This window comes from Hyaena hyaena, unplaced genomic scaffold, assembly GCF_003009895.1.
Source record: "Hyaena hyaena isolate Hyena2069 unplaced genomic scaffold, ASM300989v1 scaffold_47, whole genome shotgun sequence".
Lineage (NCBI taxonomy): Eukaryota > Metazoa > Chordata > Mammalia > Carnivora > Hyaenidae > Hyaena > Hyaena hyaena.
Genome location: NW_024080679.1, coordinates 3,535,688 through 3,561,389, shown reverse-complemented (window position 1 = coordinate 3,561,389; position 25,702 = coordinate 3,535,688). Strand labels below are relative to the sequence as shown.

The window sequence follows — 25,702 nt, the reverse complement described above, 5'->3', positions numbered from 1 at the left end:
TTAAAAAAAGGGGGGCAGCAGTGTGAGGCGGGGAACCCATCAAGGGAATGAAGAGGGGAGAAAGTTTAGAGAGTAGGAATCAGGATGGGAAGGCAGAGCTGAAGGGGACAGGATTAAGGGATGAGGTTAGGGACTATAGGGTGTAGGAGATTTAAAAATATATATATGAAATAGGATCTTGGCTCATAGCCAAAGCAAGAGCAGACAGGAATGAGAAGATTAACAATTATCTACTGTGTTTATCTACCGTGCGGTAAGCACAGTGTGGGCACTTTTTGTACGTTACTTTATTTAATTTCGTTTAAAGTTTAAGTAAGCTCCATGCCCAACACAGGGCCAGAACCTACAACCTAAGGCCAAGGGTGTTCTTCAGTGGAGCCAGCCAGGTGCTACAAGCTTACTTAATTGTTTAAAGCAACTGAAGTTAATTGACATATATATAACTTACATATTTCATTGTGTGAGAAAGAATATTATTTCCTAACCCAGATATCCCCTTTCTGGGGGTGAAATCAGCCACCATTGTGAAGAACAAGGAATAAAGTACACAAAGTTGCTTTCTCAAGCAAATTCACAGGAGAAAATGTAAATTCTAGTAGCATACTTTGAGTTGGAATTTGAGCTTTATTTTATCATAGGGGCAATTTTGATAGATTATGTTTTTAATAGGCTTTGTGGGCAGGCCCGGGAATTTGGTAACCGTGCAGACACAGTTTATACCAGCGGGCTTCTGAGCTGGAAACAACCATCTTACAAATGAGCCTTCGGAATATACCTGTTCAGAAGCTGGGACGTCCGCTCAGCCACTCTTCCAGGACTTGGGCTCCTTCTCTTGGTTTAGTCCTTCAGCAAGAATTAGACAACGAAGAGTGTTTTGGAAAAGGACAACACATGTGAGGTGCCCACAACCCTCCCCGTTGTACAATAACAATGCAAAAACAATAGATGAACAATCCTAGGAAGAGACCCTGAATGTCCTGAGGCCTGCAGTCCTTGAGCCTCACCTCTTCTCTGCCTGTGCATTCTCTGCTTTGCACGTCCGACTCCAAATAATGTCTTCCTTGTCCTAAGCCACCTTAGTTAAATATTTAATTCTACCAGAGTCATAACCGGGGACTGAGATGTCATGCGTAGATTTTATGAAAGTAATAAAATGCTTCAGAAAGTCCATTTGCTCGGCTTGGAGCCCATTGCATCTGATAAATGAGTCACACATCTGGTCATGTGTTTCTTTACAGAATGACGATGGCTGCTTATCTCTACGCACACTTATTATTTAGAGGAAACAGAGATAAGAAGTCTTTGCTGAAGGTCTGAAGCCCATGTGTAAAAACTCTTTTTATAGAGTGGCATTCTCTTTCCTCCTCCAGTGCCCCATAACTTCAGAGGGAGATGAAATTGCCTTTGGCAGCTGCTTGCTTGTAAATAGTAAGTGCTCAATAAAGGCCCTCTCTTCTTTTCATCCCCCAGCTGTTGCCTACACAGGACATAAGAGTGTCCTTTTCACATCTCCCAGGTTTACAGCTATATACCTTTGTGAGTTGGCTCAAATTTAACTTGTAGGTTTTTATTATGACCAAAGAAGGCTTATTTATTTTAGAAACACAGAAGCCTAGATTCCGAAGCTTGTCATTTTACGTTTTTCTTAGGTATTTTTTGACATTTCTACAGAAATTTAATTTTCAAACAAAAATATTTAACGTTCCCAAAAGAAAAAAATATAATCATGAAGTTCTCCATTACCCAGAGATAACCGTCACTGCTAATATCCTTTTGATGTCTTTCTCTGTGCGTATGTATAATTGATACTTACTGGAAATTGATTATATCGTATATGAGCGAAGCTAACTGCTAAAGCAACCTCCAGTTGTCACTGGGAAAAACCAGTACAAGTCTGTTTCCAGCTCGTTGTCCCAGCAAGGTCAGTAGGTGATGTTGGAGTGGGCAGGATGAGGTGGACATGCTCCACCCCCTACATTTCTTTCCCGGAGTTTTTCCCCTTCTTGCCTTCAGGATTTTCTCTTTTGAGTCAGGAAAAGGGAATGGAGGAGGGATGAGTGGGAGGGTCTTACAGGCCTAGGTCTGGAAAATGCACGCATCATTTCTGTGCATGTTCCACTGACCAGAGCTTAGTCACATGACCATCTAACTGCAAGGAATGCTGGGAAATGTAGTCTAAATGGAAAAGGAAACAGCTTGTTGACCGTCTTGCTTATTTCTAACTTGGTTGTATAACCCATTATTTTAAAAAGTTTATCCATTTATTTTTTAGAGAGACAGAGGGCACAAGCAGGGCGGGGTGGGGGGTAGAGAGAGAGAATCCTAAGCAGGCTCCACACTGTCAGCACAGAGCCCGATTCAGGGCTTGAACCCACAAACCGTGAGATCATGATGTGAGCCAAAGTCCGACATTTAACCAACTGAGCCACCCAACATGCCCCTTGTAGAACCCATTTTTGAAACTTTTTTTTAAAAACCAAGCTGTTTATTTCCAACATGGTCACCTCTCCATCTCAATCCTTGGGAAGCCCTACGATCTCTTGCCAGGTCTCTTCCTAACTGGCCTGTTTTTGTTCCTGTTCCCCTGTAGTCTGATCTCGCACAGGAAACCAAGGTGGTCTTTTAAAACTCAAGTCAGAGGGCACCTAGGTGGCTTAGCTAGTTGAGCATCCAGCTCTTGGCTCACGTCATGATCTCATGATCCATGAGTTTGAGCCCCATGTCAGGCTCTGTGCTGACAGTGCATAGCCTGCTTAGGATTCTCTCTCTCTCACTCTGCCCCTCTTGCGTGCTCTTTCTCTCTCTATCCCCCAAAATAAAAAAATAAACAAAAAAAATTAAAAATAAATTTTTAAAAAGTCAAGTCAACTCTTGTCACTCCTCTGCTTAAAACTTTCCAGAGGAGATTAGAATAATGCCCTCTCCCTACAGAAGCGACTTTTTGGGTTTCTGGCCCCACTGCTCCCCAAGGTCTTGGGACTTGCTGTCACTTGTGCATGAAAATCCCTACCCCCAGCATCTCTTTCTGTCTCCTTTGGGTTCAGCTTGAGTGTCTGCTCTCCAAAGATGCCTTTCCCGACCACCAGCCTTTAATACCGTTCCCCTATTCCTCTACTTAGTTGCTTTTATTTCGCTCTTACCGTGTCATCAAAGCACTTAACCACCATCAGAAATTCTTGCGTGTTTGCAGTACATATTTATACTCTGCCTTCTGGGTTGTCGGTTCCTGGAGGCAGGAACTCTGTCTTTCTTCTGTCTGTACCCGCAGATAATGTGTCTGGCACATGGCGGGTACTTAAGGAAACACTCAGGGAATGAGTGAAGGTCATTACAGAATCTTACACATTTTTAATCACGGTATCGTAGCTCATTGCTTGGAATTGCCATGTGCATCCCTACTTTTGAGGGACTTTTGGATTTTTTTTCTGATTAAAAGTGATCTATTGGTGATCTGTTGGTGGCTATTCTTTTAGCTCTTTTTAGGCCCGTTTCATGCACAGATCTGTGCTTATTTTCTTAGGAAAGAAGCACAGATTCTCATTTCTCACCTACTAAATGAGAGTTTGTTGAGCGAAAGGATGTGTGTACAAAATTTTTAGGTATATGTCTTATATATTACCCTTTGTCTTTCAGACACCCAGTTTGTGCCCTGTGAAGTTGGGAGCCCTTCTGTAAACAGTATACTTTCAAGAACACTAGGAAGATGGGTGAGGCAGAATGGGCGTAGGGTGGTTTGTCTGTATTGCTGTGTCCTTAGATCTTTAGACAGGCACTCATGCTTAATGAATAAATCAGTTTCCCTAAAAAAATATTCTAGTTATTCCTTCAGTGAAGTTTATTTTTATTCATTTATTCACATACATGTTCCCTTACTTTAAACTGTATGCTTTTGGAAAGTAGGTCTGCCCAGTGGAAGAACATTCACCCAAGGTTAATATAAACCTAAGGGAGCCAGGTGGAAGCTGGCCTTATCCTAGTCCTTAGAATGCAGACAGGAATCAGTTTTGAGCCCCCTGTCAAGTTGGTGGAAAGTCCAGGACACTGCCTGGGATTTTTGAGAATCTGTGATACAGAGCCAGTTTCTTACCAGAATTCTCATCTTTTGCTCTATGACTGACTGACTGTTGGTTTCCGTCCCAGACAGAGTCCCTGGTTTATCTTCCCCAGCTCAGGCCAAGTGCAAGCCTGGGGTGCAAAGACTGCCGCTCTACCTGAGCTGGTGGTGAATGGAATCTCTGCCTCGTAGACCAGATGCATCGTCTCCTTCGGCCGACACCCAGCCCTGGCCCTGGAGAGAGACTTAGCACTTTTCCCTAACAATATCCACCTTCCATGGGTTCCAAACGAGGTCCCCTCTCTGCCCAGTGGCGTTGGGGGAGAGTCGCTGTTGGAAGTCTTTGTCATGGGACGACGGGCAGAGACCTGGGATGGGGGGAGTCAGGGAGACAGAGAAAGCGGGCTCCTTGCCAGCTGTTCCCTGTTCTCATGTCTTCTGAGTGGTTCCTCCTTCCCTGTCAGGTAACGTCTCAACCCCTTAGCCGAGGGTTTTGTTTTAACCCATGATTGCCCGTTGGTGTGCACTCGTGGGCCATCAGCTCTTCCCAGGTGTCCTGTGAACTTTACAGGACTGAGTTTTGATCCATGTGTACAAAATGCTTCTACTGTGACATTGCTTGAGTCGAGCAGGCCACGAGCGATGCTGTTGGCAGTGGGGGTGCAGTCCTCAGGCTGATCACACCTGTGCTTAGTCCTTGATGACCGGCTGGTGATGTGAGTGTAAGAGAGGAGGGTCCCAGCAGGCAGCGCCCGCTTAGAGGAGCCGAGGGAAGGGCACTAGACCCCAGAGGCTGTTGCTTGGTAAGCACTTGGAGACACAGCTATGCTGTCGCAAGGTCCCTGGCTTGTCTCCGTCCTCTCATGAAGCCTGCCAAGCACATGAAATTCGAACTTGAATCCAGCTCTCATTTGAAAAGGGGACCCTAAGCGCACACATAATGTTGGGGGACCTTTTTTTTTTTTTTTTAACCTGGCTGTGTCTCTTGTGTGTGTGGCACGTGTGGGGGGGGGGGCAGCCTCGAGTCAGGGGTAGATGGACAGAGGGATGGTTGAATGGGTGGAAAGTCCTGGCTGAAGCGTGGTCTCAGTGGCACACATGCGCGCCCAGTGTGCAGCTGACTGACCAGGGCCCCGTGTTCTCCTCTCTGCCGGTTTTATTTCGTGCTGCCTCCTTGGACGTCGTGTGCATAAGCATTTGGATTTTCTTTCCTTCACCCAGGTCATGACTGAGCACGTGCATAGATGACTTCCTCTCTCACCCCTCGCTGCTCCTGTCCCCCCCGGGCCTCCACCCCTGGCATTTCCCCCCGTCACCCTTCCTGGGTATGTCCCTCTGCACCCCTAGCCTTAACCACCTGCAGTCGTCGCTCCCCAGCCTGACCCACACCAGGCGTCACTCCCGTTTATCTCTTTAGTCTTTGTCTCCCCCCCCCCCCCCCCCCCCCCCCCCGGTTGTTTCATAGATGCCTTAAGTTTGACTTTTTGCGGCCTTTCAGTTCATGTTACACATAGTGACCCAGACCAGAACCTTGAGAACAGTCCTGGACTTCTGCCTCCCCCCGCCCCAGCTCCTCTTGCTTGAGTATCTTAGCCCTTAACTACTTCTCCAACTTGTGCCTTTCTGGCTTGGGGCCATCACAGGGCCCTGCGCTGTTGGCCTGCCTGCCCCTCTTAGGAGACTGGGGGCATATTCATGTCCACATTTCAAGACCTTGTTCAATGGCCAGTGCAATAGGAACTGCTTAGGAAATGTTGGAATGAATGAATATGCAGGTGAAGGAATGAATGAGTGATTTCTGAAATGGTTTGAGATGATTTCCAATTAGGGTCATTTTTTTTTAAGTTTTTTATTGGAGTCAAAGAATTGTTTTTGCTTGTTAGTACCAACATTGTGATACTGTAATTTTGAGGAGATTTTTTGTACAGCATGAAATTTCTTTCTGTCTCAGGCCACACACACAAATGTGTGAACTTCAATGGAGGAATTATTTACTAAATTTACGGTACCCTAAAGCACTTGGGTATTTAGGTGATTTCGAATGTACGCTTATGTTTTTGGGAAATCTTTCACGGGCCCAAATAATTGATCTGCATGACGTGCTTTGAATTAACCTTGGGCTTAAATAATCTGGTTGCTCTAAGTCTCTAGGGCCATAGGATTTTAAGGTTGGAATGTTGTTACCTTTTGAACTTCAGTGTAAAGAAGAATGCCTGCGCTTGAGTTGATTGGTTCTGTGTCCCAATACTGGTCTGAAGAAAAATCATTCCCTTTGCATATTGGGTGACACCGTGACCCATTGAAGGTCCATTTCTTAAACTTTTTTTTTTTCCCCCCTCCAACAGGGCGAGTCACGTATTCTCAGAGTGAAGGTCGTTTCTGGAATTGATCTCGCCAAAAAGGACATCTTTGGGGCCAGGTATGTTTGCCTTTTTTTTTTTTTTGGTAAGCTTCTGACAAATTAGTCAAGCACTTTCCAGATTCAGACATGCATCAGAGTCGCCTGGAGGCCCCTTAAAACAGAGATAGCTGGGCCCCACCTCCTGGAGTCGCTGATGGAGTCAGTGATGCTGCCACAGCCAGTCCAGGGAGTGTATTTTGTGCAGCCCTCCATACAGGTCGATTTCCTGGGGAAGCCGGGTTCTCATGTTTCTGTTTTTCTTCGTAGAAGAATACAGTTTGGGAACGTTTATTCATTTTAATACATTCCTTTAAAAAAAAAAAATTTCCCAAATTGAGGAAGACGTGAAGCTGTGATTTTGTTACTAGCAAAACTGGGTACTTTTGGCCTGTTATGATCAGAATTGAGAGGTTTGGTGATGGGAGTGAATTTGGTGATTTCTGTGCCTTTTCCAGAAGCACCAGCAGCCTGGTCTGTCTGGGTATTTAGCTTTTTCATTTTGAGTATTGCTCCTGGTGATCCTGAATCTTGAAATCAGCCCATTTGTTCCTTTGCTCTCTGGAGTGTGTTGGGGGAAGAGACTGGATGAGTAGCAGAGTGGGGCCTGAGCCTCTGGTGGTGTGGGAGGGAAGCGCATCTCACCTGCAGGCTCCTTCCCATCTGACTGTGAAGCGGCGCCGAGTGGTTGCTCTTGCATCTGTATGAATGTCCGTGTCTTATCAGATGAGAAATTTGCAGGAGATTGAGACCTCTCGCTTCTATTGCTTACCATAGAGAGCACCAAGAACAAGACTGGGCAGATTGCCTTTTAACTTAGACCCTTGCGCACTGACCAGTAAATTGTGCCCTTAGGTCCACAATGTCCGTGGCTCTCTTTTCCATAAACGTTACAGTTTAGAAGGGGAAGAGGTTGGGTTTGGAAAACTTCAGCGATTTTTATTTAGTTTTAATTTTGCTTTTACCAAAGTCCTTCATAAAAAAAAAAAAAATGAAATGGATTCAGATTGCATTTCTCAGCCTACTAAGAAGATCTGAGGCTGAAATTGGTAGTGTGGGGAGGCTTTAAATCTTAGAAAAGCTGGACACACCTGATCCTTGAATTTTTACCCTTTGTACGAAAAGAGGCAGCATCATTTCTTAGCAGCAGAGTAAAAGGAATGACAGAGAATACCTCAAGATGTGCATTGGAAAGACGGGCACAGATCCAGTGCAGATAATTCCTCTACTCACATGGTTTGATCTGCATTTGCCTGTGGACTGAAGTCCCAGGATCTGGTTAAGGTGTAGGATTCGGGTACACCTTTTGTAACGTCTCATGCCAACTTGTCTGGTCTGGTTTGCCCCTTACTCCAGCCCCACCCCATCTGTCCAGATTTATCAGATTTGACTGCCCTTTCTAATGGCAAGTTAATACTCTTCCTGAATGACAAAAGTTGAGCCACTGGATGGGCCATTGGACTAGATGATTGTTCGGGTCTCTTTAAAACCTTAAATTGAATGGCTGAATACTTCTTAAAAGGAGATTGAAAGAACTGCTCATTGTATTTGATAGCGGCTAACCAAGATCTTAGGATTGTAAGTGAATATCATAACATAATTTGATTTAGAATAGATGTACTTTGCTAAGTAAGATCTTAAGGTTTTATTTTTTTAAACTTAGAAACTCTCTTAAGTTTCAAACTGTATTCTTCAGGTAAGCTTGTATCTCAAGATCTCCAACGTTTTGTCCTAGGCTTAAGTAGTAACTGAATAGGGTCATTTTAATGCAAGTGTTAAGTGCAGCTTCCCCCTTTTCCTCCTTGATTGTGATCAGTCTTCATTTGAGGTTACTTAGAATCATCCGGGACCATAAAGCGGATCCTTAAAATTGAGTGATGCCAGCTAAAACAAACCTGCTCTAGAATTTCATGCTTTCATGCGGAAGATTTCAAGACTCTCATTTTTGTATATTGTGTGTTGAAGTCTTAGCATCAAGTTCTACCTGTTGGGGTTGCTGTCATTTTTTTCCTTTGATGAGCAGAGACTCAAAATGTAAAACACACATGAACCCAAGGGCATTGGAGAGATGTGGCAAAAAAATCCTTGTGTCTACTAGTGACAGAGACTGATGGGGACTTATTGCCACGGTGTGATGACTCCATGATGCCACCTCACCTGAGTCCCTGTTATCTATATTTAAGTTGTTAACATTTGGCTACATTGGCTCCATCAATTTGTTTTAATTGAAGTATTCAAAACTGAATTCTAGACATCATAACATCTAGTCCCTAAGTACTTCAGCCTGCATCTCCAAGAAGCCAGCATATTCCTTTATAACCACAATACAAATTTCACAGAATTACCAATAATTGCCTAATAGACTCTATTTACCTTGTCCATTCCCTGAATCCCCCCAACTGTCCCTATAATGCCTTTCACAGCCGGGCGGTTGAGAGCAGAATTCAGTGGAGAACTGCATGTTGCATTTAGTTGTTAGGTCTCTTAAAATCCTGTTCATGTAGAATCAACTCTCCCCTCTTCTGTTTTTAAATGAACCTGAAATTGTCAGTAGATTGTCTCCCCACATTTGATTGCTTCCTGTTGTATCATTTAATGTGCTCTTTCTTCTCCTGGGCTTCCTGTATATTAGCAGTCACATGGAAAGGCTTGATCAAATTCAGTGTCAACACTGGAGACAGGAATGGGGATGTTGTTTGCTCAGAGGACACAGCACCTGGTTGTCTGTAACCAGCGGTGCTAAAATAAAAAGGATTCTGGGTTTAATGTGGGGCCAGTCTGTTTTGACCACTGTCAATACTTTTTCTCCCCGATGACCAGTAAGAGATGGGTGAGCAAAGTTTGGCTTATACACTGTACGCATGTAAATTTTAACTATTAAACTACCTTCTCTCCAAATGAGTAGGATTTTTTTGGCCATTTTTTTTTTTTAAACCTTGTACAAAATAAGTTTCCTTTTACCTGATGGGGAAACCTTGTGGCTCTAAGTACCTGGAGCGTCCCCTCCATAGGCCATAAGCACTTCTAGGACACCTTAGGCCAGAATCGGCAAACTGTTGGTCCCTGTGGACTAGACTGAACTCATACTTATGCTTCTTGAGGGTCCAGGGGGCACTAAAACCAGTAAAAATCCTGAGCCAGCATTTGGGAGATTCCATGTTTAAAAAATCCATATTTCCAGGTTTCTGGAAAATCTTGGCTGTCTAGACACATGCGGTCACACAGCCGGAGCTGTGAGCTGGAGGCAGTCTTAAACACGGTCGTGACCTTTGGGCCTCCAGGGACCCCACATCTCCTGTGGGATTCTGTGCAGCTGGCCGCCCCCACTGACGTAGGGAGGCCCCTTGAGGGACGGGCCCGTGTTTGGCTTTGACCCCCTCACTGGTGGCCTTCAGCATGTAGAGCTGATCATCCCCCCACCCGCCCCCATAGCACACGCACCTCCTTGGGTACAGGGCACCTTACAGCGTGCGGGGACCATGTTTGTGATGCACGGACACCATGGAAACCTGCCTCCTCCCCGGGCGCCTGGCGGAGCAGCCTTGGCCTTCTAGGGCACCGCTGAGGATCCCAGCGCCGACGCCGACGGCCTCTGGGCCGGAAAGTATTTGTTTTAAAATCCCTGCATCCAAGAGCCCATACGGTTACTCACGTGAGAGCCCCAGAGAACCTTCCTCGCAGACTGTTTATTCTGACTGTACAGCTCTACCACCCCAAAACCCCGACGGGACTTTAGAGGGTATTACCCTCCCCCTCCCAAGTAAACACCTCCTCTCACTCTGGGGCAGACCCACAGCTCTTCACGTGTTCATGATTACCTCCTGGTCTCTGAGGGCACCGATGCCCTTATAAAGTATGTCAGTGGTAGCCCGCACACCATCCGGGCCACGCGGGGAAGGCATTAGAAGTGGCAAATGGGTCAGTGTCTAGGGCCAGCATGGTTTTATCCTGCGTTAGGCCCTAAGGCTTGCTGTCCCGCAGCCAGCGTCATTGTATTATTTAGAATGATCTTGAATCACTGAAAAGGCTGTGCTGTGCAGGGAACAGCTGATGATTTTAAATATTAATCTATAGAAACAGCTTTTTGCATCACCCCAGTTTCGGTGAGCAAAGGAGTGAACTAGGCAGGCCACGCTTCCGTACCACTCTCTGATGTTGTGTCCATGCGAATCCCTCACTCAGCATTTCCGGCTTTACCTTCCCTCTAGTGTTGTTGTTGTTTATTTATTTTGAGAGAGAGAGCGCGCGCGTGGAGCAGGGGAGGGGCAGGAAGAGAGAGAGGGAAAGAGAGAATCCCAAGCAGGCTCCCCACTGTCAGCACAGAGCCAGATGTGGTGCTCGATTTCACAACGGCAAGATCACAACCTGAGTGGAAATGGAGTCGGATGCTCAACCGACTGAGCCGCCCACACAGCCCTGCCTTCACTCCTGATGCGTGAATATGTTCGTAACATCAAAGGAGGCTTTGCTCTGCCAAAAGGTCCGGCCGAGTGCGAAGGGCAAGTGCAGGAGACATCGCCCTCGTTGTTGTCGGAGTCCAGATTGATGCTCTCTGGTCGCCGAGTCTGTAAGGCAGAAAATTTGACATGTTTCAGGAAGATGAGGGGCCCCCAGCACCTAGTAGATGCTTGATAAATTTTGTTCACCTGGTCAGAGAGGAGCCTGAGAAAACTGAACGGTTAAAGCTACTCAAGAAGGGCCCTGGGCAGTATGTTCATCAGCTAATGTAATTACAGGGGGCACCTCTGGGGATTGGGGAAGTGGTATCTGCGCATGTGTGTGTATGGGGGGGGGGGTGTCTCTTGACCCTTGCTCCTCTTCCCAGCAGCCCACCCCTCCGTACTCCTTCTGTGCCCTCTGGCCCTCACCCCAGTACCTTCACCCTAGCTCTATCCCAAGGCATTCTAGATTTGTCTCACCATTTTCCTTTTTGCGGGGAGGTAGGAGAGAGTATAAGAAGCTGAAGTGTAAGGAAGGCAACATGCCAACTTGAGATGAGTCAGAAATGAAAGCAGTTGTGAATGTGTAAGACAGTGAAGACAATATTTATTTTACAAAAGTTGAACTTAACAGCCAGGCCTTTGGGAAACACGGCCGGAAGAGGTGTGAGGGGACGTCCAGCACTGGGGGCGGCCAAGGAGCTCCACTACCATCTCCTCACCGAACGAATGGGAGAAGTCCCTCTGTCAGTCAGTGCTTCCCATGTCCTAGGCAGTGAAGGTGGCTGGCCAACCCATTCTCGGGGGCTGGGCCTCAGAGAAGCCTTGAGGACAGGGGTCCCCGGCCCACTCTGCATCTGTGTTGACAAGAATGCTGTTACTGAAGGTGAAAATATTCTGGTATACATCAAAGTTTAGTTTTAAAAAATGGATATATCTCTCTGGAATCCCAAACTGTTAGTTTCATCTTCTAAGAAACATTGTCATAGATTTCATAAAATCATTTCTACTTACGGTAGACACATTTGGGGAGGGACCTGGACAATAAGAATTTTAAGATGGCAAGAGAACAAACTGCGGGTTGGTGGAGAGTTGGGGGAGAGGGGATAGTGAGTGATGGGCACGGAGGAGGGCACTTGGTGGGATGAGCACTGGGTGTTATATGGAAACCAGTTTGACAATAAATTAAACAAAACAGATTTTTAAGATGGCGGATACACATGAGCTGGCGGGTTCTTATGTGGGAGGTAGAGTCTTCTCTGTGTGATGTCGGTGGGTATCCAAATAGAGGGCCGGCACACTTTTTCGGGGAGGGGCCAGATAGAAAGTAGCTTAGGCTCAGTAGGACTTAGAGTCTCTGAGACAGAGTATAGGGTGGGTGTGGCTGTCCCCCAGTGGCCCACGGGCCCAGTTTGCCAATTCCTGAGAGCATAAGTTATCGATTCTCTACAACATATATATTTAGAACTGGGAGTGCCAGTATTATTTGGTCACGATTTTCAGAGTAAACTGTTACACAGAGCTACTGGTTAGTCCATGACAGACAGGAATTGAGCCAATATTGACTTCTTGGGTGGAGGAGTGGGGTTTCTAGATACAGCAGGAGCTCCCTCCCTGCCCCTTCAAGGGGCAGTGTGCTTCCAATAGAGCTTATGGAACTTTCTAGAGAGGCACTGTGGATTTTGAAGTCTCAAGTATAGACTTGTAAACATGGTTTTTCTTGTCCTAGAGAAAATGACTCTCACTGCTTTGTATATAAATACATGAATAATAAAGTTGAGTTTATTTGTGTACAAGCAACTATTCAGTCACATTTAAATTAGTGTATTGCAATGAAAATATTGCCTCTTTTCTCCACGGAATATTGTTTAGACTTAGGACCTTAGTGCAAGTAATGTTTAATAAGGAATCTGCAGTGCGTAACCTCCCAGTAAATTATTAAAAGAACTGGCATTTCTGCTGCCTAATATCAACACAAGTTATATAAAATATGCCTCGCCTCTTAATGAGCGCGCACCAGCATTCTTTGGACGCTCAGAGAGGAACGGATAGTCATTGTTTGAAGGGCGGTTTGCGTTGCTTCCCTTCCTCGTTCAAGGTACACTATTGTGCTTCCCTTTTGAAGAACTCATTATTGTTTCTAGTCTGTTATTTTTAGATGCTTGAAATTAAACATTCATGGTAAGAAAATAGAGAAGCATTTGAAAGAAATGCTACATTTCAAGTTTGGAGGCCACTGGTTGAGAAATCAAAATGGGTGAATCTTAAAACTTGATCACAGTTTCTTTTTTTGTTAGTGAGAAAACAGTAGTGTTAGGTGTATATTCTCTGTCTCTGACTTGTGGACTCTTGGGAGTTCATTGAACTGTGGTTTTAATTTTGTCGAAGTGATTTTAAATTGGATCTAGACAGTCTAGACTGTAAGAGAAATTGGTAAGTTCCTTTCTTCCAGAATGGATTCCTGGCATCTCGTGGTGTGATTTTACTTTGTTATTTAATACATAGTCAAACCATCTTGTCTAAGAAATGAAGTTTGAATGACTAGTGGGACCATATAGGTCTGGAACTTTCGTTTGCCCTCATATTGCTTCTCAGCCTGGAATATCAGAATCTTCTATTTGAAACTGTTCTTTCTCGGGAATGGTCTGTCTGAGCTGGTGACTCCGCCGACCACCTAGTCATCCGAGCTAGGGACCTGGGAGTTGTCCCTGGTTCTCATCCCTCCCCCGACCCTCCTACCCCTCCAGCTTGGTCTCAGTGTTTCTCGGGGGACTTCCCCGGTGTGTTCACATCTGCTCACTTCCTCCCATCCCGCTTCACACATGCAGAATTCATTCTGCTCCTGGAAGAGCCTTCAGTGATCAGTCACTGCTGTGGATTAAGGTCCCAGCTCCTTAACCTTGGCAGAAGCACCCTCTGTACCCCCTCCAGTGCATCTCTTGGCCTTGACCTTCCCAAGTAGCCACACTTAGTCCTATAGTTGCCTTCAGAGGCCGCACTCTTCCACTGTGCCTTTGCTGGTGCTCAAAACAGTGCTCCCTGTTTTGCACAGCTGATTTGTTTTTGTCCTTCACACGCCGCCCAACCCCCGACCCCATGAGCTCACTCCCAGGCAGCTTTCTCTGTCTCTGCCCACTTGGGTCAGATCTGGTGGCCCTTGGCTTTGTTTGCTCACCCCGTGCAGTTGCCCGTGGGTGCACTGAGCATGTGGTGTTGGGACTTTCCTCTAGACCTTTACCTCTGCACCCTGCTGTGGTCCCACGTTGGCCCAGGGCCACCAAATCCATGACTGCCATTACCACCCCCCCCTCCCCCCATACACTTGGCAAACTATTGCACATTGCTCTCAGCCCCTTGGCTCTTGGCACCCTTTCTGCCACTAGGCTGAATTTATTTTTCCTGCTTTTGTATTCTCTGGGTGACTTATACCCACCCACATTTCCCCTACCCTCTCATTTCATTTCTTGTTAATCTTATTCTGTATGTGTTTTTAAGGCCCTCATTCTTTACAATATACAGATTTACAATTTGAAATTTTAAGAATCTAAAAATTCTCCACTAGCACATGTATTATTTCCATCTCCTTCCTACTTTGAAATGGCTACAAATGCTTTTGACTTTAAGGAATTCCTCACCCTTAAGTCCTCACTCCACATGAAGTTCACTGGCAGAGACAAACTGTGAGCATCCCTGACCACCAGAGGCTACATGGATGGCTCTTCCCGTGCGTCCACAGGGGTGTAATTGGGGAGTTATAGCTCCCTCTGCTGGCCATATCCTCAGGTGCATTTTCATTCTGGACTGTAAAAATGGTATTCAAATCGAATAATCCTTTGGTTCTTTTTCTTTTTAAATTTTTTTAATGTTTGCTTATTTTTGAGAGAGACAGAGCCAGAGCGGGGGAGAGGCATAGAGAGAGAGGGAGACACAGAATCCAAAGCAGGCTCCAGGCTCCGAGCTGTCGGCAGAGCCCAATGTGGGACTTGAACCCATGAACTCATCACCTGAGCCGAAGTCCAACACTTAACCTACTGAGCCACCCAGGCACCCCTTTGGAGTTCTTTTTAATTTTCTGATTTTTATTTATTTTTTAGATTGTTTTGTGAATTTATTTTTGAGAGAGAGAAAGAGATAGAGAATCCCAAGCAGGCTCTGAGCTGTCAGCGCAGAGCCCGATATGGGGCTCAAACTCACAAACCACGAGATTATGACCTGAGCTGAAATCAAGAGTTGGATGCTTTACCAACTGAGCCACCCAGGTGCCCCTAATTTTCTGATTTTTAAAATTAACTCAAATCTTTGCTTTAGCAGGTATTGAAGTCATTTTCAAATAGTGACCCACAGAGGAAAGAATGATTTTACTTTAAGCAATTCTTACTTTTTACATAGTTTTAGAGTAGGCAGCTGAGTAGCATTTCCCCCTTCAACTTTATATCCCCACCTTTTCCTTTCCTTGCCAAATAATTTCCTAAACTTGTAGCATCATCAAAATAAAATGCCACAAACTGCGAAGGAATAAATAACTGATGTTGGGAAGAAGTGAAATTCTCCGGGGGTGGGGTGGGGATGCTGCATTCCAGTATGAAATAGACAGCAGTCATAGAGAAAATGCATTATAATGCATTGTAATGCATTGTAATGCATCTTCACACTTTGATGGATCAGAATTTCACTCTCTTTTCTTTAAGAAAGGAATTTCCAGGGGCATCTGGGTGGTTCAGTTGGTTAAGCATCTGATTCTTGATTTCAGCTCAGGTCATGATCTCATTGTTTGTGAGATGGAACCCCACATTGGGCTGTCTGCTGACAGTGCAGAGCCTGCTTGGAATTCTCTCTCTCCCTCTCTCTCTGCTCCTCCTCACCCCCCATCCTTGTGCACACGTGCCTGCTAGGTCACTGTCTCTCAAAAATTAATATAGAAATATTAATTTCTGACCTTGTTAATATAGAAAAATAATAAATGGTACCTATATCCATGTTAATTATGGGTAACAGGTATACATCATCTCAAAAATATTTGTATTTGGCTTTGGAATTGAAAAAAAATGTGCAATGTAATTTGGAAGTTTTTAGAAGTTTTTAGCACTACAGAGAAGTTAATGGAGCAACTCGTGACTTGAAAAAGATATGGGAGAGGTTTAAACATTTTTTTTTCTCTTGTCCTCTCTTCCTTGGGGCTAATTTTTTTAAAAGTTTGTTTATTTTGAGAGAGGGAGAGAGAGTGAGCAGGGAAGGAGAAGAGAGAGAGAGAGGGAAGGAGAGAACCCCAAGCAGGCTCCACAGTGTCATGACAGAGCTGACATGCGGCTCGAACTCACAAACCGAGAGATCATGACCTGAGCAGAAGTTGGATGCTCAACTGACCCAGCCACCCAGGTAACGCCCCCACTCCCTAGCCCCGACTAAATTTGTGATGATGCACTCATATAGCATTACTTTTCAGATCGGTAATAACCCTTAAAAGAACAGGAGCAGCACCTGAAAATTTTTTTTTTTTAATTTTTTAACGTTTTTATTTTTGAGAGACAGAGCATGAGTAGGGGAGGGGCAGAGAGAGGAGGAGACACAGAATCTGAAGGAGGCTCCAGGCTCTGTGCTGACAGCTCAGACGTGGGGCTCGAACTCACAAACCATGAGATCATCACCTGAGCCGAAGTTGGATGCTTAACCAACTGAGCCACCCAGGCACCCTGAAAATATTTTTTAAATTTGGCTAATTTTTTCTCAGGTATGCTTGGAGGCTTTTGTTTTTAATTTTTTTTTTTTTTTATGTTTTGATAAAATTCACTCAGGGACAGGGAAAGAATCTTAAGCTGTCTTGGGCAGTCGGCCTAGGTGGGTCCATTTCAGCGAAGGACTTGCTTAAACAGAGTCCGGGAGGTTCTGACACCCACGGAGGAAAATGGCCTGGGTCAGTTATCTACTCGTTTTGCGGTTCTTCTCTCCCTTTGCCATTTCTTAGTGTCTGCATATACTGCCAGGAAACCAAAGCCAGAGGAAAGCTGTGAATGCTTTCAGTGGGACAGAAAAAATAGGAGCCACCAGGGAGAAAAATTAGGGAGAAACGTGTCAGTTTGAGAGGACATGAAAGTAGTTGATTTTCTTTTCCATTGAAGACATTGAGATCCATTTTTGGAGCTGTTAGGACTGTCCCCAGGAGATAATGTTTTCATGTGACAGCCCCTGATAATGCTAAACCATGATACAAATACACGGTCCTACTCTTTTCTGTGGGCACCTCCCCCCTGAACAGAACCAGCCTCCGAAGCAGGCAGGTGAATAAACAAGGAATCCTCGAACCCTCTCAGCTGTGAAGAAGATGCTGTTTAGATGGACTGTTACTTCCTCACCACCTAATGGGTAGAAACCCCGAGAAACATGATGGCGGCTCCACAACTTATGGAGAGAGGGACGGGCAGCACCCCTGATGATATTGACCATGACTACCACCAGGGACGCTTTCATCCCCACGGTTCACGGCCTCGCCCAGCTTTCTCTCCACCCTTTCTCTTGCTTCATTGTATCCCTTAGGGCATTTGTGGAGAAACTGAGGCTTGATTCGCAGAGGATACCGCAGTGTCCCTAATACCAGCGAGGAGGGCAAAGGAGATGGTGCTGTGCCTTGATGAGGTTATAAATACTGTGAGGGCCTGAAATCGGGTTGATATATTAAGAACATAACCTATTGGAGAAAACAGCTTGAGAGTCCATTGAAGAGAGATGGATCTGTTGTGTTGTCCTGTCCCTCCCCCCCACCCCCCAGGAAAGAATCCCAGCCATGCGCACGGGCAGCACGTCAGAAGTAGTTTTCCAGGATAATAGTGAGAAAGGCTGATGTGAGCGCTTTTGTTTACTCTTAGATTTGCACATTTAAGTGATCTGGAAAATGATGCATGTTTATTGTGGAAATCTCAATAGACCTGTAAGAGATAGGCAATAAAAGCCCTTTATGCTGGGCTTCCTGTCCACACACACTACCCCCCCCCCCGCAGGAAATCTTTGTGCCTGTGTGTCGGGGGGGGGCGAGGGGGACACGAGATTCACACTGTGCCGTCTCGTTAACTGTAAACCGCACCGTGCACCGTGCACAGGCTTGCAGCTCATCCCGTATATCCCTGTCGTGATCTCTTCTGCGGCCAGCAGGGTCCGAGAACGCCGGAAAGTTGCTCTGCTCAAGGGCACATCGCCCCCCCGCTTCGGGCCCAGCGCAGACAAGACTAGTCCCTTTGGCCCCAGGTGACTTCAGTGGCCTTTATTGGTGCAGCGAAGCACGTGCAGCTCGGACCTTGGTTTCTCGGTTATTTTGTGAGTGTTCCACGCACTTGGGGTCCCTGCCTGCTCAAGATTCTGAACCTCTTTCACCTGTGGAGTCTTTGGCCCACCGCAGAGGAAGCCAGTTTGAAAGATGCACCTGTCCCCCCACCCCCCTGCAAAGATGTGTGCGTGGCAGAAAATATGCCATGAAGTGAAAAAGGAGGCAAATGGGAAAAGACCAGTTTCTATCACAGAGAAAGAGCTGATTTCCTTAATATGTAATGAGCTCCTACAAATCAATAGTAAAACCAATAAGCGGATTGAAAAATGATCAGGGAGGGTACAGGCAGTTCAGGGACAAGGGAATACATCCATGACAACCAAACATGGCAATAGTGACCCTCACCGATAGTAAAAGAAATAGCTATTAGACATCCACTGAAATACCATTTTCAAAGATCCTGTTGCCAAAGATAAAATTTTTTTAAAAAACGTTTTATTTATTTCTAGGAGAGAGAGAGACAGCATGAGCAGGGGAGGGTCAGAGAGAGAGGAAGACACAGAATCTGAAGCAGCCTCCAGACTCTGAGCTAGCTGTCAGCACAGAGCCTGACATGGGGCTCGAACCCACGAACTCCGAGATCATGACCTGAGCGAAAGTCGGATGCTTAACCGACTAAGCCACCCAGGCGCCCCGCCAAAGATAAAATTTTTAATAGCACATGTAGTCCGTAAAGACAACAGGAATAACACATACGGGGATGGACGGGAGTACTGGATTGCTCTGAGCCCCGTAGACATGTTGGATTCTGTGTTATTCACCTGAAACTAACGCAACACTGTGTCAACTATACTTGAGTTTGAAAAAAATGTAATAGCACAGTTGATGGGCTGGGCTGTGAGGCCCTTTCAGCCATTAGAGGATGCGGGGCTGGTGGAGCCTCTAGCAATGGGGGAAAATGTAGCAAAATGACCAATGCCTGTTACCCAGAGGCCTGCCTTCCCAAGTGTGTCCATTTCTCCAACAGACCTGTGCACCGTATGAAGGGAAAGGCGTACGGACCAGACGTTCGCCGCTAGGGTGGTCAGGAACGATGAGGATCAACTGTCCCCGACACCGGCCGGCTCCTTGCTGGGGCGACAGCATGGCTGTGTTCTCCCACCGTCTCTCTCCCCCGCTGCCTTTTCTGCTGGTTCACTTCTCAGAGGCTTTTCTCTGTTTGGTGGCAGCCCTGAGCTTTCATTCTCCGCAGAGAGAAGGGGGCCCCGGCAGCGTTTGGGGCTTGCCTTTTATTGGGTCACCCCTGACCTGTGGGCAGGGGAACGGAATGTTCTATATGTTGACCTGTAGTGGAGCAGCTCTCTCATTTATATTAAAAGACAAGCTCCAGCTTTATGACTCACCGCCCCTCCCACCTTCCTTTCTACTTTATGTTCCCCAGTACATCTTCATCCCTTGTAACCGCCATTTTCAAAGGAAGCAGCGGAGTCCAAGACCTATTGTGTTTTTGAGATGGTGTGGTTTTGTACGTTATGATGAAATCATAATCATCACATCAATCTTAGGAGGTAGAAATTATTTGCATTTTCCAGATGAGAAACATTGGATCAGAAAGGGTGAAGCACCTTGCCTGAGGTCACAGCGGGTAAGTGACAGAGCTGGGGTTGGACCCAGTTGTGTTGGTAGAACCTCTGCCTCCTTGCCTGTGAGGCATCTGGGGTGAGCCGGGGGTGGGGGGGTGTGCAGTATTTACAACCCCGCCCTCCCCGCCCCCCAGGTGACTGGAACAAGCAGCCCGAGCTGGGAACCTTTGGTTCACACCACCAGAAAATGATGACGTGCACTAATGATTTTGATGCGGTGAAAGGTTCTGATCCCTGGTGCCCTGCTTCCAGGCTGAGAATTCCCATTCACACTGCCAGGCTTGTCTTCATGCAAGAGACCGATCTCTGAAATAACTTGAAAAGAATTTAAGCAGTGGACGGTGGCCAGGACCCTCTCCCCTCCCCGCCCCCCCAAAGGATGGGGCATAGTGCCTGGTGCCTGGAGGGTTCTAGAAAGCACCACGTTCCCTGCCTCTGGCTGATGCACTAACTTGGTCAGCAGTTGTTGGCTTCCCATGAGGTGGCTCTAGAGGGGCCTGGGAAACCGGGAGGAAATTCGGGTGACTTGTTTGTTTTCATCTCCTGTGCGTTGGCTTTTTGCACTCATTCCTCAGAAAAGTTGCTCAGCCAGGTTGGGGAGGTGGGGGCAGGGGCGAAGCTTCTAGGCAGAGATCTGCAGATAGCTGCACAGGTGATAGGGGACTTGAGAAGAAGGGTTAGGAAGGAAAAAGCCTCTTCAGGTTCTTGTAAATCCTAAGAGCCATAAATAAGAAATTCAACATTGAAAACCTGTGATTAGGATTTGGGTTCAGTACACTTCATTACAAATGAGCATTTTACTTAATATTTGTCGTGGCGGATTAATGTACGGAGAGCGGGACCACTTTTGTTTTTCCTTCGTGTGTGTCGTGAGATTTTTGTGTTCTCTTAGGTACGTTTTAAGATTAATTATGAAAGACAAATCACCAGACACTTGAGCTAGAAATGTATGTTAGTGATATTCAGAGATGATTAAATGTTCTGTTTCCTCCTCTCATGGGAAGAAAGCAGAATTTCTGTTCTGGAAACAAATACGGAAACCACATTGGCAAATCAGAAAACCCTTACTTCCTGCCCCCCAACGTGTGATTCATTGATCTTTGGTCTGAGTTGTGGCAGAGAGAATATGAGGGGATGCTTCAGGGTGCCCAAGTTGCTGCTTGCTGAAAAATTGGGTATGTGTGGGAGGCCTGCTTGATCTTTTGGGTGCATCTTTGCTACTACCTTAATCCAGAGAGAGCTGCCTTGTAGGGATTTTAAGATGTCTTCTGAGGGATGCAAGATGGGTACTTGGCGATGAGCTGGTTCATGTTCAAAATATAAAGAGTGGGACAAAGAGGCATTGGCCTGGGGGTGGGTGTGGTCCCGCCAGAGCCGTGACCAGCATCCTGTGGGCAGGCTAACCCAGGGGGCGTATGGGATCTCCTCTCCACATCAGGCTGGTCTTCACCACCCTGACCCCATAGTCTTCTCTTGACCCTCCAAGCAGTCCCACTTCTGGGCAGGGTGCTGGACGGGTCTACTGGCCTCCTGCACTTCGTTGTGAATAATGCAAGTTGAGTTAATGCACACTTATGCCTGCACTGTGGACAGTATTCTGCATTATTACACAACGATCTGTATTTTTAAACTTCTGTTTATTGTTAGGATCTCAAGCGGGTTAATTCACTCATTGTCCTTCTAATGAAAACAGCTGCAGGTTCTATAGTCTTCCTGCTGCCACTCTGTTGTGGCCAGAGAGAAGCCAGGAGTTCTTTCTCTGCACTGCCCTCCTGCATCCAAACCAAGCCCTGACCTTCTCTCCCAGGCCCCTTTGTTATACAGCAGGGTTGGAAACAAAAGACTTTTCATTTCACCTGTCCTGGGCCCCAGGGAAGTGAAGGAAGCCCTCGCCAGGCTTTGCAATTCCCCCACAGTCCAGCTCAGAAAGCCTTAATCCTCCTCAGATATTTACTCAACACCTGACACCTCCAGGGAATCTTTCAAATTGTTCTCGGGGAAAGAAACCATTCTGCTGCAAGTGCCTATTTTTAGACTTTATAAGCCTTTCTCTCTGCCTCACCTGCTGTTTAAAAGGCACCAGGATCTTTTGTCTTGAAAAGTTCAGCACCCTCTGGCTGGTTCCCCACCCGAACCGCCAGCCCTGGGGTATAGCTGCTCCTGGGGTATATCTCTCCCTCCATTCTGACCACCACCAAAACCACAGGTTTGAGCTTTACCGCAGGTGTAGCTGAAATTATACATCAGGGGAAGAAAGCGACTTCCAAGCAGTGAACCTCAGAGCAAAGTACGAATTCGGTATCACTTGGAACTCTCTAGCTGCGCTGCGCACGTTTAACCCGTCAGCTGGACTGAGTTTTGGGCCCTGCAGTTGGCTGGCCAAGTTCAGGACAGGTATGACGGTTACTAGCTTAAGGCAGTAGGGACTATCAAGTCCTGGCCGAGATTAAAGCATCGATATGGGCCTTGACCTCATTCTGGTCAGCCTGGGGTGATCTCTTTGGCCAGGGGTTTTGGCTTTTTTCTTTACATGAACCCATAGGTCGTAACTAATGGCGACTGCGTGACTTTTCAAGGCAGTAATAATTCAGGGCGAATCCCGCAGCCTAGGACAAGGGGTAGGGGCAGTTTTCCATCTTCTCCCCTCTTGGCCTTTTCCAGTTTCCTCACCTTTGTCCTGCTCTTGCTTCCCCCCCCCCCCCCAATATTGGCCACACAAGAGAACGGAAGGATCTGGAATTTTGTAGTGTGCACCAGAATTTGCAGTAGGTGACTGTCAGCATTCTTTGACCCTCTCAAGTGACCCCAAGGTGATCCCAAAAACAAGAAGAACCAGAAAACCAGTGAACAGAGACACGCGGGCACTACTTTTGAACACTCAGGTAATAGAAATGTATTATGATCACCTAAGGGTCTTTCACATGCCTGTGTGGAAATCCGTAAACCTCAATGTTTACAACCAAATTATACCTTGTGACATGCAAATATTTGGAGACCTGCTCACCAGCACGTACCCCTGTTTACCCCGTTTGCATGTATAACCAGGCTTCAGAGCTGTTCCCAGGGTAATCTGAAATACCGGCTCCGGGGCCACGATCCTTAGGAAGACCATGAATAAACCACTTACCCGCCTACTTTGAGGTTGGCTCTCTTTGGTCGATAATAGGACTTATTGACAGTTTTGATTTCATGCTGTTAAATTTAAAGTAGATACATTGAATAGTTCATACGGAATTCTCTTTAAAAAGTTAAAACTGTAGGGGCGCCTGGGTGGCTTAGTCGGTTAAGCGTCCGACTTTCGCTTGGGTCATGATCTCGCAGTTCGTGGGTTCGAGCCCCGCGTCGGGCTCTGTGCTGACTGCCAGCTCAGAGCCTGGAGCCTGTTTCAGCCTGTGACTCTCTCTCTCTGACCCTCCCCTGCTCACGCTGTCTCTCTCTCTCTCCTAAAAATAAATAAAACATTAGAAAAAAATTTTTAAAAAAAGTTAAAACTGTAATAAAACCAACTAAGGGGTCATTAAGGCAAAATTATTCTAAAATTGGGGCAAAGAACATATACGTAGAAGAGATTGGAATGGATTCACAACAAAATATTAACACCATATCAGGGTGGTAGGATTACCAGATATTTTTGTTTTTTAGATTTTCTAAATTTTCTTGAGGAAGCCTATAATTTGTATGTTATTGGCCATATAGAAAAGTGTACATGCTTATGCTCTAGCTAACATACTTCAGAAAGAACTCTTCCTACGGAAATAGAAATGTATTATATCCTTAGATACACGTTCTAAGCATGTATGTGTATAATACATATGTTTTATAAAATACATTTTACATATATATCCAGAGAATTAGCTGTAAGGAACCTGTCAGGGAGCAGAAACATCATGTCCCCTTCAAGGTCCTTCTAGCCAGACAAGGAATCAAATTGACCCGAGACAGGCTAACAGGAGAAAATCAAATTTAGTGGCGTCTTTACGGGGAATTCACAGGGATATGGAAATTCCAAAGGGGTCAGGCTCAATGAGGTCTGTATGTTATTCTGAACTAAGGAGATAAGGGATAGGGGTCTGGGACTTCAAAGGGAAGGAATGCGAAAATGATGAAAAAGAGTAAATGTTTGGGAAACATGTTTGCTGGGCCTCTTAGAAGCAGTGGGATGCAGAGGATTTGATCCCTTGCTCCCTGTCTACCAACCCGAGCTCAGGGAATAATGTAGTTATCCTTGGTGATGGCTCTCTTCCCGGAGCAGGTCCTCTGTCTAAATTCTTTTTAGGCAGTTGTAGGGGAGACAAAGAGCTTTTCCTGAACCTGCTGGGTTTTGGTTGCTTTTTAACTCAAAATAATGTTGATGTCAAAGTGGCATATTTTGGGGCGGTCTGCCCCCTGCCCCTACAAAGCATTGTTTGTCATAATGACAGTGAAAACAACCTAAAATAGTTTATTTCTGGTAGACCTCTAAAATGGAATAATATGAAACCCTTAAAAAATGATGCAGGTATAAGATGACACAGAAACAGCATTCAGTGAAAAAGTAAGTTGCAGATTGATTTGTATAATTTGACACACACCCTCCCCCCTCCCCACCCCTGCCTTTTGTATTTATTTATTTACTTATTTTTTGAGAGTCTGTGTGCAAACAGGGGAAGGGGCAAAGGGAGAGAGAATCCGAAGCAGATTCCATGCCCAGCAGCATGGAGCCCAGTGCAGGCAGATCCCTCAACCCTGGGACCATGACCTGAGCTGAAATCAAGAGTCAGAGGCTCAACCTACTGAGGCACTCAGGTGCCCTTGATCCCATCTTTTTTTTTTTTTTTTTAATATTTATTTATTTATGAGAGAGAGGGAGACTGAGCATGAGTGAGGGAGGGGCAGAGAGTGAGGGAGACACAGAATCTGAAGCAGGCTCCAGGCTCTGAACTGTCAGCACAACTCATAAACTGTGAGATCATGACCTGAGCCAAAGCCGGACACTTAACTGACTGAGCCACCTAGGCACCCCGATCCCATCTTTTTGTAAGAAACCTACAAAGAAACAGAAATATAGACAATCTGAAAGGGCAGTAACATGCTAATGTATATGGCGGTCGAGAACAGGATTCTTGAGTGTACGTTTTCTTCCTTCACCAGTGTTTGTATGTATAATTTTCCTGTAAAGAATCTACATTGTAGGGCACCTGGGTAGCTCAGTTCATTAGGCATCCAACTCTTGGTTTCCGTGCAGGTCATGATCTAACAGTTCATGGGCTCTAGCCCCACGTCAGGCTCTGTACAGAGGTGCAGAGCCTCCCTGGGATTCTCTATCTCCCTCTTTTTCTTCTCTCCCCTCCTTGCTCACTCTCTCGCTCTCGCTCTCTTTCTTAAAATAAATTTAAAAAGAACAGAATCTACATTGCTTTTGTAAAAATTGGAAAAGTTTTAGAAAATAAGATTGCTGGGGTGCCTGGGTCACTCAGTCGGTTGGGCGTCTGACTTTGGCTCAGGTCATGATCTCACGGTTCGTGGGTTCAAGCCCCACGTCAGGCTCTGTGCAGACTGCTCAGAGCCTGGAGCCTGCCTTCAGATTCTGTGTGTCTCTCTGCCCCTCCCCCACTCATGTTCTGCCTCTCTCTCTCTATCTCTTAAAAATAAATAAAAACATTTAAAAAAGAAAATAAAATTGCCTCTTTTTGAGTGAGAACCTGTGATTCGAACCTCAAAATAGACCTTTTTACTCCCATTGTTTAAGCCATCTTCTTGTACCTTCCAGAGAATTAAAGCAATGATAAAAAGAGCTTAAAATGATGAATGGGTTGCTCAGTGGACTACTGATAATTATAATGGCTGATTTGTATCAATGAGTATATATATATGTTTTTACTGGTGTGTTTAGATTTTTATAGCAGCTCTGCTGTTATTGCACTTTAATGAGAC

At 45.8% G+C, this 25,702-nt stretch overlaps 1 protein-coding gene across 4 annotated transcripts in view; it reads left to right on the top strand.

Annotated features, from left to right (window-relative positions):
* Positions 1–25,702, top strand: part of NEDD4L (NEDD4 like E3 ubiquitin protein ligase) — a 338,691-nt gene that overhangs the window by 102,781 nt on the left and 210,208 nt on the right. For all 4 annotated transcript variants that reach the window (XM_039230506.1, XM_039230505.1, XM_039230503.1 and 1 more), the window contains exon 2: positions 6,400–6,473. In XM_039230506.1, the coding sequence (XP_039086437.1) occupies positions 6,400–6,473 (74 nt within the window). The remainder of the gene's footprint in view (positions 1–6,399; positions 6,474–25,702) is intronic.